Source organism: Haplochromis burtoni, unplaced genomic scaffold (assembly GCF_018398535.1).
Source record: "Haplochromis burtoni strain Fernald_Lab_line unplaced genomic scaffold, NCSU_Asbu1 Contig_19, whole genome shotgun sequence".
Lineage (NCBI taxonomy): Eukaryota > Metazoa > Chordata > Actinopteri > Cichliformes > Cichlidae > Haplochromis > Haplochromis burtoni.
This window is the reverse complement of record NW_024582380.1, coordinates 434,464-452,467: the sequence shown is the minus strand read 5'-3', so window position 1 is coordinate 452,467 and position 18,004 is coordinate 434,464. Positions and strand designations below refer to the sequence as shown.

The window sequence follows — 18,004 nt, the reverse complement described above, 5'->3', positions numbered from 1 at the left end:
ACGTCAACTCCAAAGCCTCCAAAGTTCCCTCAGTGGGCTGGTTTCAGTCATTATGCAAATATACTGTTTATAAGATTGTGGAAACCTGCAGTCAGCTGAGACTGAAGAAGTCACTTGGATGAGTGACGAAATGTTTCTCCCACAAAACGCTACGTCCAGATGAACAGAATCAACTTTTGGAGATATAAAATAAAAATCAATATTTCAAAATGAATCCTTTAATAAATACTTAATAAAAACTCCCAATAAAAAACTCATTTCAAAAACCGTTTTCAATTTCCACATTAAAAAAAAGAATTTTAAAATGCAATTTAAATAAGACAGATTTATTTCTGACATTTTCCATTTCCTGCATTTTTCCCGTTCCTGTTAGCTCGTGAATTCGCTATTTTATTAGCAAATAGATTAGATTTGGGATTTTGAAATAATGATTTATAAATAGTGTTTTTATTTTAAATGAAATGATTGAATAATAAATTATTTTAGTAATTTTTAAATTACTAAAATAATTAAAAAATTAAATATAAAATGCATATTATTTGGACAAATTTATTATTGAAGCACAAAATTCTTTATTTTGATGCTCGTGGCCCTTCTGGTCCTCCATAGCGCTGGTCTTCATATTTGTCTGCTGACTTAGTAAGTGTCCTCCGTGGGTACCCTCAGAGGCTGAGGTTGCTCCAGGCTGATCATGAGCGTGGGGTCTCTGCTCATCACATCACCGTTATTAGAATGTGCATTGCCCACAAATGGGTGTGCCCTCTCTTGCTGAGGATTTGGTGTAAGACAGAACTCCTCTCTCTCCTGCTGCTCCAAGTGTCTGAGGATGGCCTTGGACAGGAAGTGAGGGTCATCCTCCTGCTCATCTAGAAAATGATGAAGACGAAGAAGAAGATTATCTGGTTGTTAATTCCATGTTTTCAGCTTTATAACAATCGAAGAACTACACAGTGAAAGATAAATATGAGTTCACATGAGGCCAGAGTTGAAACTGATCCTCTGACCTACATATTTCATTTCAGCTTCATACTGTGTCACATTTAGACTCCAGTGTAGCAACAAAACCCCTTTAAAAACAGCCACAACATCTTTGTGGGAAAGTGGATAAGCTGAAAGCTAAAATCCTCCTAAAAGCAGCCTGTGTCATGCTGGGAGTACAAAGTCCGTCCCCCCCCCCTCTCTCTCTCACACACACACACACACACACACTACCATTGAGCAGGATGAGCTTGTAGCGGTTGCGACACTCCAGCGAATGCTCCAGGATGTCCTGCAGGGTCCTGAAGAAGAGCAGAACCTGCTGTCTGCGCTCAGGCTCCCCAAAACCAGCGCTGCTCTCCTGGGACATGTTGTACAGCGTCAGCAGAGGCGTCGCATACTCCACCACACACTCATGGACCTGTTGACACACAAACACACATAGACATGAACAAAAAACAGACACTCAGGGAAAGATATATTTCCCGGACAGATAATCCTTTAAAAGCTTGCAGCACTCTCCTCTCAGATATGTTTGATTCTCGTGTTTTACAGCTAGATGGTGCTGTTACTACGCTTTCACAAACTAGCTCCCCACCGGTGGATTCTTTGGTTTAACCAGGAGGTCGTATCAATGCTGTGCTATTGAAGGGAAATAGTCAAAGGTGAGGTAGATTATTTTACTTCTTTATTTCAAAGTACAAGAAATATCAGATGATAAGGAGTCTGTTTTATAGTATGTCGTAATCCAGAAATAAATATTCAGTGAAATAATGTCACAATGATCAGATCAGCTCAGCAGACAGTGTAAAGGTGTTAGGATTTCCTGGCTTCACTGAGGAAGATCATGATGTTAAAGCTACAGCAAAAGTAACATAAAGAGCAACTTTAGCGCTTGGCCACTCAGCATGGACGGTTCGCAGCACGGATCCCTTCGCACTCATAAAAGCATACACCAAACACGTCCTGCAAGTTTACGTTTATTTGAATATTAAATATGCACTAAACTGAATATATATGCATATATATGTAAAAATAACATGATTCCATGTAATGTCTGCAGCAGTAAATTAAAGCCATTCACTTTGAGCTATCTGTGGCTATTTTTAGTCCTAAATGAAACCCCAAATGCTTTCATGTCGCCCCAAACTTCCTTTCTTTTGACTGAACTATTGCTTGTGAGTACAGTCAGTGTTAGATTTGCATCAAACACGTTGGATACACAGCACGCTGATGTTCTCTAAGATACTGAAGCAAATTATGAGATAAAGGCCCTTGAGTCTGTCACTTTGCTGTGACTCTCACTGTCTGTCGTATTTAAACTGTGCAATCTTTGCAAATCTGATCAAAGGAGAAAAATATGAGCATGAGTCTTTCAACCCACACTTGCAGCAAAAAACCCCGATGCTGAGTTCATTTCCTGCACGAGATGTTTACAGCTGTTTAATACTGACCAAACATTTTTAATATGGACTTCAGTCCAGTCGGACGCACATTAATCAAGTAAAAAAACAAACAAAACTATGCCTGGGTTACTTTATGCTTGCATACCTTCCTATTCTCATCCATTATGCGGTACACACTGTGCTTGTAGACCCGCCCCCGGACTCCTGCCCTGTCAATCTCGTTGTTTGGTAGGTTGTCATAGAATTGGATGTTTTCATCCTCGTCCTCCAGCTTATGGGAAATGTTGGCATTGAGAGGGATGAGGATGAGGAGCTTCCTGGAGCCACGACCCCAACTGGTGTTGTTTAACTGGTGTGTGGCACAAAACCCTGCGATGGACTGCTCCAAATCTGAATAGACACGCAAACACAGAAACAGATCTCTTCATTCACATTCATCCTCCATCTCTAGAATAGAGAAGAAAGTGTAGCAATGTGACCCTGTGAGCCAAAAAGAACAGACGGCAGAGTCTAGCAGCTTAATAGATTCAACTTGAACTGGTTAATAAATTTATTTAAATCAATTCACTTGTATTTATATAAATCACAACAACAGTTGCCTCAAGGCTCTTTATATTGTAAGCTGAAGACAGAGAAAACAGAGAAATCCCCAACATTCACGTGACCCCTTTAGAGCAAGCTCTTTGGCGACAGTGGGAAGGAAAAACTCCCTTTTAACAGGGAGAAACCTCTGCACACATGGACACACACTGAATTTAACAGCACATGAGGGCAAAACATGATTTGTTTGTAGATGTTGTCATGTTACTGACGTGGCAGCACCAGTCGCAGGTATCCCAGGTAGAAGGACCAGGCAAGGCCGTGGGCTACGTTCTTCTTCCTCCCTTCGCAGATGTCTGACACCTCCACCGCCGACGGACCCTGCATGCCAACCACAGAAACAGCCGCAACAATGTCACAACACTTCACCTATGCTCAGGAGCCACCTGACACCCTGCTGAAGGTGCCAGGCGAAAGAAAAGGGCATCCTCTCACCCAAGCTGCCCTTTTCCATGTGGAACAAATATATTTTTAGGTTGAATTCAGCATGAGGGACACAGTCAGCTGGACCAAAAGAGATCTGTGCAAAACGCAGTGGTCATTGTTGCTAATGAAGACATGTTTAGAGTCTATTTTTACTCAAGAAATGCCATTTCAGTTTTAATCAGGTAAAGCCCCAGGGAGGGACTGGTCTTTCTGTAGTGTAGTCCTTTAAAGCTGTTTTTTTTTGTGAGCCACAAACACACACCGAGCTCTGACTGAGATCAAATTGTCAGGTTGGTGAATTCTCCTCAGTAAAGGCTTTAACTAAACGTAATCAAATACACTGCCAGTCAAACGTTTGGACACACTTTCTCATTTAATGGTTTTTCTTTGTCTTTACTACTTTCTACATTGTAGATACAAACTGAAGACATCAAATATATGAAACAAGATATATTGATATAGAAGAGAAGAATTATTGATAATTCTCCTGAAAGCATTTAAGTTAAGATAACTCTTTATTATCATTGCTCATTCATACTTAGTACAATACTACAACAAAATTGGAAAGTAGCCACCCTTTGCTTTGTTGACAGCGCTGCAAACGTTTGGCCTTCTCTCAATGAGCTTCATGATGTATTCACCCAAAATGGTTTTCACTTCACATGTGCACCTTGTGAGGGTCCATTTGTGGAATTTCTTGCCTTCTTGATGGGGTTGGGACCATCAGGTGTGTTCTGCAGAAGTCAGGCTGGTACACATCTGACAGCCCTATTTGACAACTGTTAGAGTTCATATTATGAGTTCTAACAGTAGTTAGAACTAAGAACCAACCAGCTAAGTAAAGAGAAACAACAGTCCATCATTACTTTAAGGACTGGAGGTCAGTCAGTCCGGAAAATTGCTAAAACTTTGAATGTGTCCCCAAGTGCAGTCGCAAAAACCATCAAGCACTATGATGAAACTGGACCGCCCCAGGAAAGGAAGACCAAGTGACCAAGAGGATAAATTCATCCGAGTCACCAGCCTCAGAAATCTCAAGTTAACACTGCCTCAGATTAAAGCCCAGATAAATGCCGCACAGAGCTCCAGTAGGAGACACATCTCTACATCAACTGTTCAGAGGAGACTTTATGGTCAAATAGCTGCTAAGAAACCATGACTAAGGAAAAGCAACAAGCAGAAGAGATGTGTTTGGACCAAGAAACACAAGGAATGGACATTAGACCAGTGGACATTTGTGCTTTGGTCTGATGAGTCCAAAATTCAAATCTTTGGTTCCAGCCGCCGTGAGATGCAGAAAAGGTGAACGGATGGTCTCTACATACACGGTTCCTACCGTGAACTACTGGTGACACCGTTGATGATTTAAATGGACCACAGAGCGAAGGCAAAAAGGCCAACAAGTGCTCAGCATGCCTTTGAACTCCTTCATGATTGTTGGAAAATTTTTCAGTTGACGACCTCATGGAGCTCATCGAGAGAATGCCAAGAATGTGCAAAATCAAAGCAAAGGGCAGATATTTTTAAGAATCTAACATTTAAAACATGTTTGGAGTTATTTCAGACTTTTTTGTTTACTACATAATTCCTTATGTGCTCATTCATAGTTTTGATGCCTTCAGTGAGAATGTACAACGTAAAGAGTCACGAAAATAAAGAAAAACCATCAAATGAGAAGGTGTGTCGAAACTTGGGACTGGTAGTTTATGTTTGAGATCCCACACTGTCTGAGTGCATGTAAAGACAGACTGCTGCTGGGACGATTGCATGCACTGTTGAGCATGGCGAGTCGAGAGCCCTTCAACTAACCCGACTGGTTGTGCAGACCTGCCTGTAGCTCCGTGTTTATGTTCATAGTGAAAGTCTTCTAGTATAGACAGGCTGGTGGACATTCCAGAAGTGCTGCTAATTAATGACTGTGTGCAATGTAAGTTTAGCTCTGGGTGCAACAGTGGCAGCTGGATCAAGAGGAGAGAACATTCATCATCATGAGAACTCGATTTCTTTGGAAGGATGAATTACTTTACTGAGGAGTGCTGTGTGAACAACATCTGAAATGAGGTAGCAGCACTTGTGTAGTGCATCCTCAACTTCCTCGACATGTTAATGTGGTAAAGAGTTGTGCTGCTGTATTTGTGTTGCAGCCTGTTTACGACTTTTTCTTGATTTTCCATTCCCAGATGTTCCACTTGTTCAGCGTCTTTTTGGGATGTCCCAAGTGTTGCTTTATTTCTACATGATGTGAACAGCAGCAACATCTATGTCCACTATGATTTCTATGACTATGTCCTATGAACGAGCCTCTTTGAACAGAGGCGTGGTTTACGACACCAACTGTCTGCCATCTATAATCCAGTTTTGAGATCCCTTCCCAGACACCTTAATGCCCACTCACATCCTGGGCCAGGTTTCACAATGAGTTCACCTGAAACCTTGGCTGATTGTGATCTACAACCGTTTTCACACCTTGGCTCGTGTGATTTTAGTAGAGGATCATTAGGGGGTCCTTTGTCCCTCTTGGGGGGGGGACACTCCCACAGGGCTTAAGGCTACGTCCACACTAGCCCGGATAAATTTGAAAACGGCATTTTCGCCTGAAAACGCTCCACGTCCACACTATCGTTTTCAGTCATTTTCACAGAGTTGTGCGTCCACATTGAAACGGACGAAAACGCTTACGTTTCAGTACTGCGCATGTGTGAAGCACAAGAAGAGAAACCTGCCTCATTTCTGTGTGCTGCTTATTTACTTTCCAGCTCTCTGAAATGTCGCGGCAAAATGTCGAGGAAAAGCACCGAGTTTTTTAAATGGAATAACAATGAGGTGGAGTTGTTGCCGCGAGTAACACAAAAGTACAAAGTTGCAAAAGCGAGTGAGAATTAAAGAATTTGAAGAAAAGCTATCTGGAGCATGTACAGACTGATATGAATCTTTAATAGGGCAACAAAACAAACGCTGTATAATGCCCTCCGCAATCTTTGTTTAATTGGTCACATGACTGCATCACATGACTAAAATGTGTCATCGTTTTCATCGCTGTCTACACTGCGACGCGAAAACGGCGTTTTCAAATGTATCTGCTTAGGAGAGTGTTTTCAAAATGTTTTCCTTGAACGACAATGTGTGGATGGGAGGCCAAAACGGAAGAAGACGATGCATTTTCAAATGAAAACGTATTAGTGTGGACATAGCCTAAATCTGGGACTCCCCAACATTTGACCTTAGAACTGAGGAAGCTTCTTGGATGAGAGGGTAAACATCTTCAAGCAACTTAAAGAAGTCCAGACGGTTTTCTTTCTAACCTCAAGTATTTAAACTCCTTTACTCTGTTTTTTCTTTTCAGTCATCTTCTCTCCAGTGCACACCTCCACCTCAGTAGGTTCTCTTCCACCTGCCTCCCACTCTAGACCAGTAATATGTTTAAACCTCACAGTCCACAGAAACTCCTGCCTAACCTCGTCTCTCAACCTGTCCATCACCACTGCAAACAAGAAGGGGCTCAGAGCCAATAACTAATAAAATCCCAGCTCCCAACCTAGAACCCCTCTACCATTCCTGCCCCACACCTCACCACACGTCACCACCCACTCCTGACGTCCTCCACACTTTCAGTCTGTATAAGCTGTACTGCTGCTCGCTGATTGTCACCTCTTTTCTTAACCTAGCTTTCCCATCGCCTCATCAATTCTATCCCTGTGTAATTACAGCTCTGCGCCTCACCCTTGTTTGTTCAAAAACTGCACCATCTTGTGGTAAATTTCGGTATTACACAAACACATTGCTTTAATTGATATTGCTTCAACAAAATACTTGTTTTAGACATGAATTCATGGTGGTTCTTCTTCACATTTTGGTGACAGTTTTATATTTGTCATAATATACTTAATAATTAGTAAAGGCTGAAAGCCCTGTAAGAGAAAGACAGTGATGTGCAATGAAGACGTGTCTGTAACCTCACCAGGACTCCAGAGACTTTCAACAGTGGGTAAAGGACAAACACAAGGACAAGGAGTTCCCAGATGTTGCATTTGTGTGGTAGATGATGTCCAGCCAGGTACAGCATTAGGCTTGCCACACCAGCAGTGAGCAGGGTCTTGCCCCCCAAACCACAGGCAGGGAGCATGTGGCTTAGCATCCCTTGTCCTCGATATCTGGTCAGAACATGGAAGGAAGAAGGGCAAATTTGGCCCCGTTAACACGTGTTGCTGCTATACAGAGTAATTATTACTTTAAAAAAGCTGTCTCGGTATCTCTAACAATAATTTGGCAGCAAACATGTTTTTTGTCAGTTTTAAGCTCCACCAGTTGTGGAAAGAAATATCTTTACTAAAAATCATCCTTAGAAGTGACACAGTACTCACGAACAGTAAAGTCTCAGCTTGTGGAATTAAATCAATGAACTCGGAGATACTAAGTTGTTACTGTGATCCAAGCCTCTTGTTTTATATATAGTGATAGTAAGCATACTGAATGGTTTTAAACTGCTTTAATCAGTTGTAACTTCTGACGCTGAAAATGAAGCAAAGTCAAAAACTGCAGTTCCTTCAGTGGCCACTTGAGGCTAACAGTAATGTTATGGAGCTACTGCCATCTTTCATATACAGTTAATGTATTACAACACCTTTCCTCTCACCTTGTGTTTGAATGATATATCAGCTCCTCTGCCAGCAGACAGAGCCCATGTAGCAAAGGGCCACCAGTCAGCATGAGTACTGCCATGGCAATCCAGCCAAGCAACTTCTCAGGAGAGAATAAAAGCATGCCTCCTATAGTTACGGCAGCTGTAACCGCAGCACAGAGTTTAGGTAAATCCCCACGGGGCCGAGGGATTAGAGCATCCTGTTCTCGAGGACACTGCATCTGTCAGGAAGGAAAAGATAGAGCTTACAGAAAAATAGATACTGTAGAGCCAGTTCACCCAAGCTTTTATTGAAGTCTAACTTCTGGTCTGGAATATTAAAGTTTATCATCAGGAGTAACAAATTGCATGGTTGTGGATGTTTGGAGGTTTGAACCCTTTTAACACAAATTTGTTTAACTTCTATAACTTTAAAAGACGTGAGCACCATCAGCTGTTACACAAAAGCTTGAATCTACCTACAGAAGAAGTGAACAGGTGGACTGTAGTCATTCAGCATAAACAAATCAGACCAACAGGGTGGGGTGGGGTTCATTTTTCCACAGGAACCCTCTGCAGCTGAAACCTGCTTATTGAAAAACTGGTTATGCGCAGGTTTGTTTTGCAATTTCTTCTCCTGTTAAGGCAAAACTGGTATCCTGACAGCCATCACAGCACTGCACCAATCATAAAAGGCAGAAGGGAAGTGCCAAAGGGCAAAAATGATGCCGTGTGACAATATAGATTCTCACCAAAACACTTCAGTGTTACAGGTGTTACTGAAGAGTGTTAAAGCACAATGAGGTACACTTAATATGCCCGCTAGCTGGCTGATTTGATGTAGTCCCTCTAAACAGAAGCTGCAGCCTTTTACTTTAACGTTACACGTGTCTGTAATCACGTTTCATTGCAGTGTGAACACTAAAGACAGCTGTGGTAAGTAACAGAGTGCAGTTTGTCTGTTAGTACGTTATAAAACTACAACAGAGACAAAGATGCAGATGAAGGGACTCACCTTGATGTGCCTGCTGTGATCCAGACTGGAGAGATTTCCTCTGTCTGCTCTATTTGTGCCTCTCCTCTCTCTCTGTCTCCACCCCTCATGCTATAACAGGAATTTCAGTTTTCATTTCACGTAAATATTCTCACTACCACAGTAAAAGAGAGGTAAAGAGTGAGTGGCAAAGAAAGAGAGAGAGAAAGTGAAAAAATAGAGACGGGTAGAGAGCTAATACGCTCAAGGAAGTTCTGGCTATGCACCAATAAAACTTTCATTGTGTTTCCTTCGTTCAGCTGCTGGGAGGGTGAAGCAAAGACCTACCGTATACATGAGAGAGAGGGAGGGAGAGGTAACTTGAGCTTGAACTAAATGTGTGAACATTAACCCCTATTTAGTCCATAAAAGTCTCAAAGCTTGGAAGCATTTTATATGACTCAAATGTTGCAACAGCATTGAATTGAACTGAATTGATTTACCTTTATTAGTCCAACAAGGCAAGCATGCTGCACACAGTGGTTGCTGTTATCACTGTTTGCTGTCACTTCCTATAAAGTACTTGTAGATGAGTACTGAAGTGCTCATCCTGCGATCTGTACCTGAGCTGTGGTAACGCACAAATTTTCCTGCTGTGGGATCAAAAAAAGTCTTGCTTGGCTTTTTAATGTCCGTTGGTTCTTTCTTTTAAACCACTGCATATTATATTGTTCTTCTTCCTAAAGCAGAGTCATAGTCAGCATGGCTTGGTTAGTTGGGTGCTTTACTTTGGTTATTCCCAGTAAATTGGAACTGATTGTCTTTAATGCTCTTCGGCTTGGCGTACTCGTTGTGATACAGCGTGTGGTGTTGGTGCATTTTTTAGTAGAATATGATATTTTTAATATATTGTGGGACTTTGTAAGCAGCTAACTCTACTAACTAATCTTTCTGTGATGTTTGAGCTTTGAGGAAGGAAATTCAAGTGTTTTATTTGTGTGTTAATTAGACTTGATCAGCTGGTGTCTGTGTAAGTGTATGGGTGCACTTCGCTGACTTCCTGTCTTTAGCTGGTAACTTTGCACTCTACTTTTTCACAAGAATGGCCACATTCATCTTCAAAGGGTTTATGGTAACAACGTTAAAAATGAAAAGGGGTTTTCACAGACCAGTGGTTGGGAATCACTTCTCTTTACAAACAGGAAGCATGTAAACGTGTATCATAAATTTATGATTAGCTACAGAGATGTGGAAATACTTTTGATAGTATTAGTGAATTTTGTCATACAGAATCATAAAACTGAAAGAAGAACAAAGAGTGCTGTGTAAGACGCATCGAAGAGTTTAACTGCTGCACAGTGCATGCTGGAAACTCTGCTCATATGCAAATTTTTATTTAATTAAGTTTGCATATGGGAGAGTTTCAGTTTGGATGTGGCCTAAACATAAATTACTAGACATTTTAAGCAGGAGTAATCTTTACCAGTAACAGTTTCTTAGTCGGATATGTGTGTGCAATTCATTCACACTCTCTGTCTTTAAAGCAAAGTGAGCTGCTTTCTGTCACAACTGATCAGCTGCTACTTAGCACAAATATCTTATGGACAATGCTGGGCATCCTCTGCATATGGCCATAAGGAACCAGAAGAGTCTGTTCAGCGACAGGTTGCTTCTCCCAAAGTCTAAGACCAACAGACTTAAAAACTCCTTTGTCCCACATGCCATCCAACTATTTAACTCCTCGCTGGAGGGCAGGGGGAGGGGAAACAGGAGGACAAAGGAGGGCGGGAACAACTAAGCTGTAGTGCTTTTTATTGTGCAATATTTTTTATAGTCGACTGTGCAATAATCACTGTGCAACAGACTCACAATAGTTGAAATGTGCAATAGACCTGTGCAATCTACATTTCATCATAGACTATATTTCACTGGTATTCATATTTATCCCTATTATATATTCTGTATTTATATAAAAGTGTATATATGCTATATTTATGCTTATATTCAGTCTCTCTCGTTCCCCTTTATTTGGTATTCTACCTCTGCAACATGCGGAGAAACCCACCCGAGGGGTTAATAAAGTTTGTTTTAATCTAATTCACGCATGCAGACATGGTCATGGCGATCTCTGAAGTTCAAACTGAGCATCAGAATGAGGAAGAAAAGTGACTTCTGAGACGTTGTTGCCAGATGGGCTGGTCCAACTATTTCAGAAACTGCTGATCTGGGATTTTCTCACACAGCCATCTGTAGGGTTTCCAGAGTATGGTCTGAAAAAGAGAAACTATCCATGGAGCCGTGGTTCTCTGGGTAAAAATACTTTGCTGATACCAGAAGCAGAAGGAGAATGGTCACTCTGCTTTGAGCTAATAGGAAAAATGCAGTAACTTAGATTTCATTCAATTAAACCAAGTTGTGCAGGAGAGCATCTCTGAATGCACAGCATGTAAAGCAGCAGACGACCACAGCGTGATTCATTTTTCTTAGCTGAGAACAGGAAACTGAGGCTACAATTCAAAGAAAGTTGGACAATAAGAGATTAGAACAATGTTGTCTGGCCTGATGTGTCTTGAGTTAATTAAATAAATCCTGACTTAGCATTGCTTAAACACCACATTTGGGATGTGCTGTCAAGAAATCTGCAGCAACTATGTGATACTATCATGCTAGGATGGAAAGTCCGTTGTGGCTTATTTACCACTGTTTGTTTTTGTCTCTCCCCTCCCCTCACTCCCCTCTCTGCTTACCTGCTGTCCTCCCTACCTGGGCAGTAAACTCCTCTGTGGGTTCCTGCCTTTGGCCAACAAACCTGCTGACAATAAATCACCTGCAGCTCATTGTCATCATCATGGCCACTGCTAAAGGTAGTGGCTGAACTGCAGTTTTTGCTGGATCGTTGTACTTACTCTATCTGTGCCATGAGGATTAAGATAGTTCTAAAAGCAAAAGAAAGTTCAACTATCAAAGGGGCTGATAGCAGGGCATGGATATAGCATGTTTGGACAATGTACGTCAGAACTTTAAGTTGGCAGTAATTAAACCATTATTTTGAAAAGCCATCACTTGAACCAGCTATGTCAGCTACTGTTAATAGGCCAATCTCCAGCCTTCCTTTTATCGCAACAATTCTTGAAAAGGTAGCTGTAAAACAGCCAGCTGATCATCTGCAGAGAAATGGTTTATTTGAAGAATTTCAGTCAGGTTTCAGAACTCATCACAGTACAGAAACATCTTTATTGAAGGTCCCAAATGATCGTTCTTATGGCCTCTGCCAGTGGACTCATATCTGTGTTTGTCGTGTTATACCTCAGTGCATCATTTAGAACTGTTGACCATAATATTTTATTAAAGGAATTAAAGACACTGCACTGCAATGATATTTATCTAATATGTTCATGTAAATAAAGAGCCCTCTTCACACTACAGTTTATTATGCGTTCCACAGGGTTCCATGCTAGGACCAATTCTGTTTACATAATTGATGGCATTACCCTGACCTTCAGTAACACAGTGAGGAATCTTGGTATTTTTTGACCTTCCTGTCCTTCAATGTGCATATTAATCAAATATGCAGGATTGTTTTGTTGCAATGTCTCTAAAATTAGAAATATTCTGTTTTAGAGTGATACAGAAAAACTGGTTTATGCATTTATTACTTGTAGGCTGGACTATTGTAATGAATTATTATTAGGATGTTCTAAAAACTCCCTGGAAAAGCCTTCAGTTGATCCAAAACGCTGCAGCGAGAGTACTGACAGGGACTAGAAAGAGAGAGCAGATTTCTCCCACACTAACTTCTTTTCATCAGCTCCCTGTACAATTTAGATTCAAAATTTGAGTCCTTCTCATCACATACCAGGTCTTGAATAATCAGGCCCCATCTTATCTTAAAGATGTCATAGTACTGTGTCACCCAGTGGAGCACTTTAGACTGCAGGCTTACTTGTTGTTCCTAGAGTTTTTTAAAGTAGAATGGGAGGCAGAGCCTTCAGCTTTCAGGCCCCTCTTCTGTGAAACCAACTCCCAGTTTGGATTCAACAGAAAGATGCCCTCTCAATTTTTAAGATTAGGCTTAATACCTTTGTTTTTGATAAAACCTATATTTAGGGCTGGATCAGGTCACTCTCAATCCTCCCTTAGTTATGTTGCTGTAGGCCTAGGTTGCTGGGGCTTCCTGTGATGCACTGACTATTTCTTCTTCACCAACCTCTCTATGTGTTTTTGCCCCACTCTCTTAATCATTAGCTAATATTAATGTCTGGCTCTGTTCCTCTCATCACCTCCAACCTTTTGAAAGAGATGGCCCCGCCCCTCCCTGAGCCTGGTTCTGCTGGAGATTTCTTCCTGTTAAAAGGGAGTTTTTCCTTCCCACTGTCGCCAAAGTGCTTGTTTAAAGGGGGTCTTATTTAAACGAATGTATATTTGATATCATGTTAAGACTTGATCTTTGCTCAGATCTTAACTACTTAAACTACTTCTCTTTAAATGTCTCTGTTGTGTGGCATCTTTCACATTTCCCACAGAACAGGTGCTCTAACTCTATGCAGCTCTGATCAGAGTTAGTTGTCTAAGGAGCTTGGAAAGAAAAGCATCTGGACTTCTTTAAGTTGCTTAAAGACGTTTCACCTCTCATCCGAGAAGCTTCTTCAGTTCTGTGATTTACACCTGTTTTCACACTCCCACAGGGCTTAAATCTGGGACACTCCACCATTTGACCCTAGAACTGAAGAAGCTTCTCGGATGAGACGTGAAACATCTTCACATCTTTGGTTTATAAACATCTTTGGTTTATGTCCGACAATATTTTAACGGACCGGCCTTTAAGGTGTTGCGGATAAATACAACAAAATAAAACCTGTACCAGTACCAAAAAAAAGAAGATGTATTCAAAACACACAGGAAAAGACCCAGGGAAACCGAGTTAACGCTAAAAGCTGATAAAAACTCTGAAAACATCAGAGTTAGTCCTTTTTATTGCAATTTGTGTCTGTGATTAATTGGTAAGGAAACATGTGACAAGGAAATAAAGGCTCTGTATCCATACCAAAGGTTCATGCATATTTTATTCAAGAGTAAAAAAGTGGATCGTCCCATGGGGCATGCTTACAGTGTTAGTGACCGGGGGAGTCAAAACAGAAAGCTGAGAGAAAAGAGAGAGAGAGATTGAACAAGAGACAGAGAAAGTCAGAACCGTGGCACAGTTTCTATGGCACAGGGTCTCCCAAGGGGGGTTCACCTCTCCCAGAGAAGCACAAGATCAACCAAGGAGCAACGCAACATGAAGAGCAACCAGCAGAGAGAGAGAGAGAGAGAGAGAGAGAGAGAGCTTAATATTAAGAATAATGTCCATAATAAATAGAATCATAATAATCATAGACTCATAAATATCATCAAATAACAAGAGGAATCATCTAGAATTATGATCAGAGAGAGAGTACACTTTTTTCCTTTAAGTTGTGACGGCAACACGCCTCCCGTTAAAATGTGTCTGCTGCTTTTTTGCTTTGAACAGCGCAAATTTTAACCATGCAATCATGCTTTTGGCTGCCTGAATGCCTGTGCCTTTGTATATAGTAATGGTCATTCATCGATGCTAGTTTAATATTTGTTTATCGTTATTCATATTTATCATTTAAAAACAACTCCTGTACACCGACAAAGAAGAGAGGAGAGAATGTGGACTTGACACTTTGAATAGAAGTGAGTCGTCATTCTGTACAGCGTCGAAAGAAACCGGAAACACAGGTCGTGAAAAAAGAAGAAGGAAAAAAAGGTGGCAAAAATAACCCCCAATGAAATCGAACGCAAAATGAATACAAAAAAAAATTAAATTAACATTATGTACAAAATAAATGTTTCATCATACCTCAGTTCATTTATATTAGCCAGAAAAACAAGAAGAAAAGAAAATCCTACTATAGTGAAACACAGAGCACAAATATAATCTTCACATTATTATCAAAGAACTTAACTCTGCATGCACTGATGCTTTAATATAAATGCTTTACAAAGACCCTTTTCCCCCCTTCGGACTTCTTCTTGTTGTCTTGGCTTCTGCCTTCACCAGAAGAGTGTGTTTCCTCAGTGGAATATCGTTTCCTGCTTATTAGGCCGGAGATTCCCGGCAGTCACTGCTGTCTTTTTAGCAGACAGCAACTCGGGAAGAAAGGAGGATGTAGAAAGAGAATGAATAGAGTGTTGAATTCACATTTCAACTCCCCTCCCCCACCTCTGCGTCTCCCTCACATACAGTACATTTGGCATCCCACGTTACCATAGACTGCATCTTGCAGACCCTATGACCAAACGCATCAAGATGTGCAATAAAACCTCTCTTATTTATTCTATTTACACACAACAGGTGGGAGAAACACTTCAAATATGATCCCGGGTCACATTTGGAGCCACGAGGGGGTTTCTTTGTTTCTTTTTTTGGGTGGATGGGCAGGCAGGGGGGTTTCCTCCCACTTGACTTCAAGTGGCGTATGCTTGCAGTGTGGTGCTACAAAAGCAAAATGGGACTCTCCTCCAAAGGAGGAAAGGATGGTGAGGCTCAGATTAGACCGCAGCTTGAGATTATCTCCACACATCTCTCGCTGGCAGATAAGCCGCCACACTGCACATCAAAAACATATTCTCGCCGTTGCCTGATGCTCGGCTCTGTTCGTGTTCGCAAACGTAAACACTTTTTCATTTTTTTCCGAAATACAGCCATACAGACACCGACACGTTAAAAGCATGTGCACGCACTTTGGAAAATCAGCATTGGTAATGGTTCCACTTCCTGTTTTGGGGATGCAAACAGGAAAAAGAATCATACATGACACTTAAATACCCCCCCCCCCCGATTGCCGTCTGCACCAACCCTTAAACTTGACCCCGTCCATCACAAACAGCACACCTTCACAGGCTTGTCACTGTCAGCCCGCTGGTGATCCCCCCACCCCCCTCCGTACAAGGCAAACAGTAGCTGCTCGTGCTTTGCATGGGGAGTATTTTTGGAGACTCTTTTCCTGTGGTTGTGCAGGTACATGAGAGTTGTAGTTCTCTAAATGGGGCCAATCAGTTCAGAGAAGAGATTGAGCCTTTGGTGGTAAAGTCCATGTATGCTCATGCCTTTAAATAGCAGCTGATGGCGACGGGAAAAGGGGCAGGATGTGTGTATGTAATTGCATTGGGTTTTATGTTGTCTGTACCTATTTAGTAAAGGAAATATTGTGTGTGTGTCTGTGTGTGTGTGATGCATTTTTCTTGTCTGTATATATGCCTATGTACACATAATATGAAATATGGGACCAGGTCAGTGTGGTAACTGTAGATGTGTGTGTCTGGGCACGTGGGCATGTACGTCCATCACTGTAGATTGCTGTTGCTGTCGGTCCCATTGGGCTCTCCCATGTTCATGCGGCCCATCGACAGGCCCACGCTGTTGACGGCATCGCGACGCGGTGGCATCCTCTCATTGATCCGATCCAGACCTTTGGCCTCCTCAAAACTGCTGATCCGATGCTGCGGAGAGAACCCTCGAATGGCTGCAGAGACACACACATACACACACCAAGGCAGAAGCACACATACATGCACAGTTAAAAGTTGACACAGAATTGCACAAAATCTTGTGTATCCAAACCCCCCGATAAGGAGCATGAGTGTGGCCTGGGAAGTAAATCTTTTCTCAGTTTCTCCAGTAACCACATTTATATCATGTTGATCTAAATCTTTTCAGCTGGGGTTTGGATAAACAAAATCATAGCGTATATTCATATCTACAAAGATGTTATGCCACCCATGAACCGGTGTTTATCTGGACATTGACCTTAGATTAGCAGTGAGTAAAGTGGTTGGTAAGATGTTATGAGAAAAACAATATGAGCACAATCGGTTTTTCGTAAGACCTTAAGATGTCTTTTCCCCTCGGGGCAAGTTTCTGACAGTTAGCTGTTCATTCAAACCATCATATACAGAAGGAGCTCACAGAATTTACAGGTAAGGACATGTAGTCACATTTTTCCATTTCCCTCATGTTCTTCCCTTTTGGCTTTGGGAGTACTCCTTGTTTGTGACTAAGGGGGCAGCTTTAACCTTGCATTGATATCTTAAAGAAGCACTCCACCAATTTTAGTCAGGTCATAGTGACCACCAGGATTTTCTTTACTCTGCTTTGGACTTGACAAATATTTCAGGAAGTTCTTCAACATTTTGGGAAGAATATTTATTTGCTGAGTTAGATAGAGCTGATTGCACCTCCATGCAAAAGGATTTTTATAGTGCTTTTCAAGAAATCTTTACACAGAAAAAAAAGTGAAACCAGTTGGTTTCCAGAGAGCAGCAAGATATTATCAGATAGCGGTTTTATGGGAAGCAGTACAGGTGAGTCAGCAGTGTTTAGAGTCATTATGAAACAAAAGCATGCGCATCTGCTTTTTGTTTTTATTTCATCCAAGTTTCAACTTCATACCAACCGACACTAATGCTTTAAAGGTGCAAATGAGGAAATGACTGAACGGACATTTATTATGTGTGTTCTCTGATAAATTTGTTAAATGGGTTTTATGTTTGAGTTAGTCACCATTACTATTATTAATATTATTATTATTTGTCAGATGTTTGCTCATGCTCGCGTAGCATTAGCTTTGCTTTGTATTTACTGCTAATCGTCAAATGTTAGCAAAGCACACAAACACATTAGCAGTACACCAGATCCAAATTATCACAGTCTGTTCTGTCGCACTGAAGAGTCAGTCATTCACACATATCTGGACTTCAGTTAAACGTATTAATTCAGCAGCGTGTTCCTTCTGTCATTCGTAAACCTGTTAGCATGCTAGTGGAAGCATTTCACAGAGCTAGCATGGCTGTAGACTTGGCTTTATTTCAGTTGTCTTTAAACGGTGTGTCTTTGAATTAGACAAAACATCGACCAGCATTAAGGTTGATTCGTTGTAGTAGCTGTCACCCCAGACCAGGTAAACCTCTGTTCCAGCAGATGCTCCTGTACCAATA

At 41.3% G+C, this 18,004-nt stretch overlaps 2 protein-coding genes across 5 annotated transcripts in view; both read right to left on the bottom strand.

Moving 5' to 3' along the window:
- Window positions 1–533: 533 nt before the first annotated feature.
- Window positions 534–9,318, bottom strand: sting1 (stimulator of interferon response cGAMP interactor 1). The gene is made up of 7 exons (XM_005916606.3): window positions 9,044–9,318; window positions 8,044–8,270; window positions 7,369–7,561; window positions 3,197–3,305; window positions 2,530–2,774; window positions 1,213–1,399; window positions 534–866 (listed from the first exon to the last, which is right to left on the bottom strand). Exons 2-7 carry the CDS (start codon window positions 8,268–8,270, stop codon window positions 637–639), a joined length of 1,191 nt encoding a protein of 396 aa, XP_005916668.1. The 5' UTR covers window positions 9,044–9,318; the 3' UTR covers window positions 534–636.
- Window positions 9,319–14,046: 4,728 nt separating this feature from the next.
- The window catches only part of ppp3cb (protein phosphatase 3, catalytic subunit, beta isozyme), a 43,112-nt gene continuing 39,154 nt past the window's right edge, over window positions 14,047–18,004 (bottom strand). For all 4 annotated transcript variants that reach the window (XM_005916609.3, XM_005916607.3, XM_005916608.3 and 1 more), the window contains one exon: window positions 14,047–16,533. In XM_005916609.3, coding sequence (XP_005916671.1) covers window positions 16,355–16,533 — 179 coding nt within the window. In that variant the 3' untranslated portion in view covers window positions 14,047–16,354. The remainder of the gene's footprint in view (window positions 16,534–18,004) is intronic.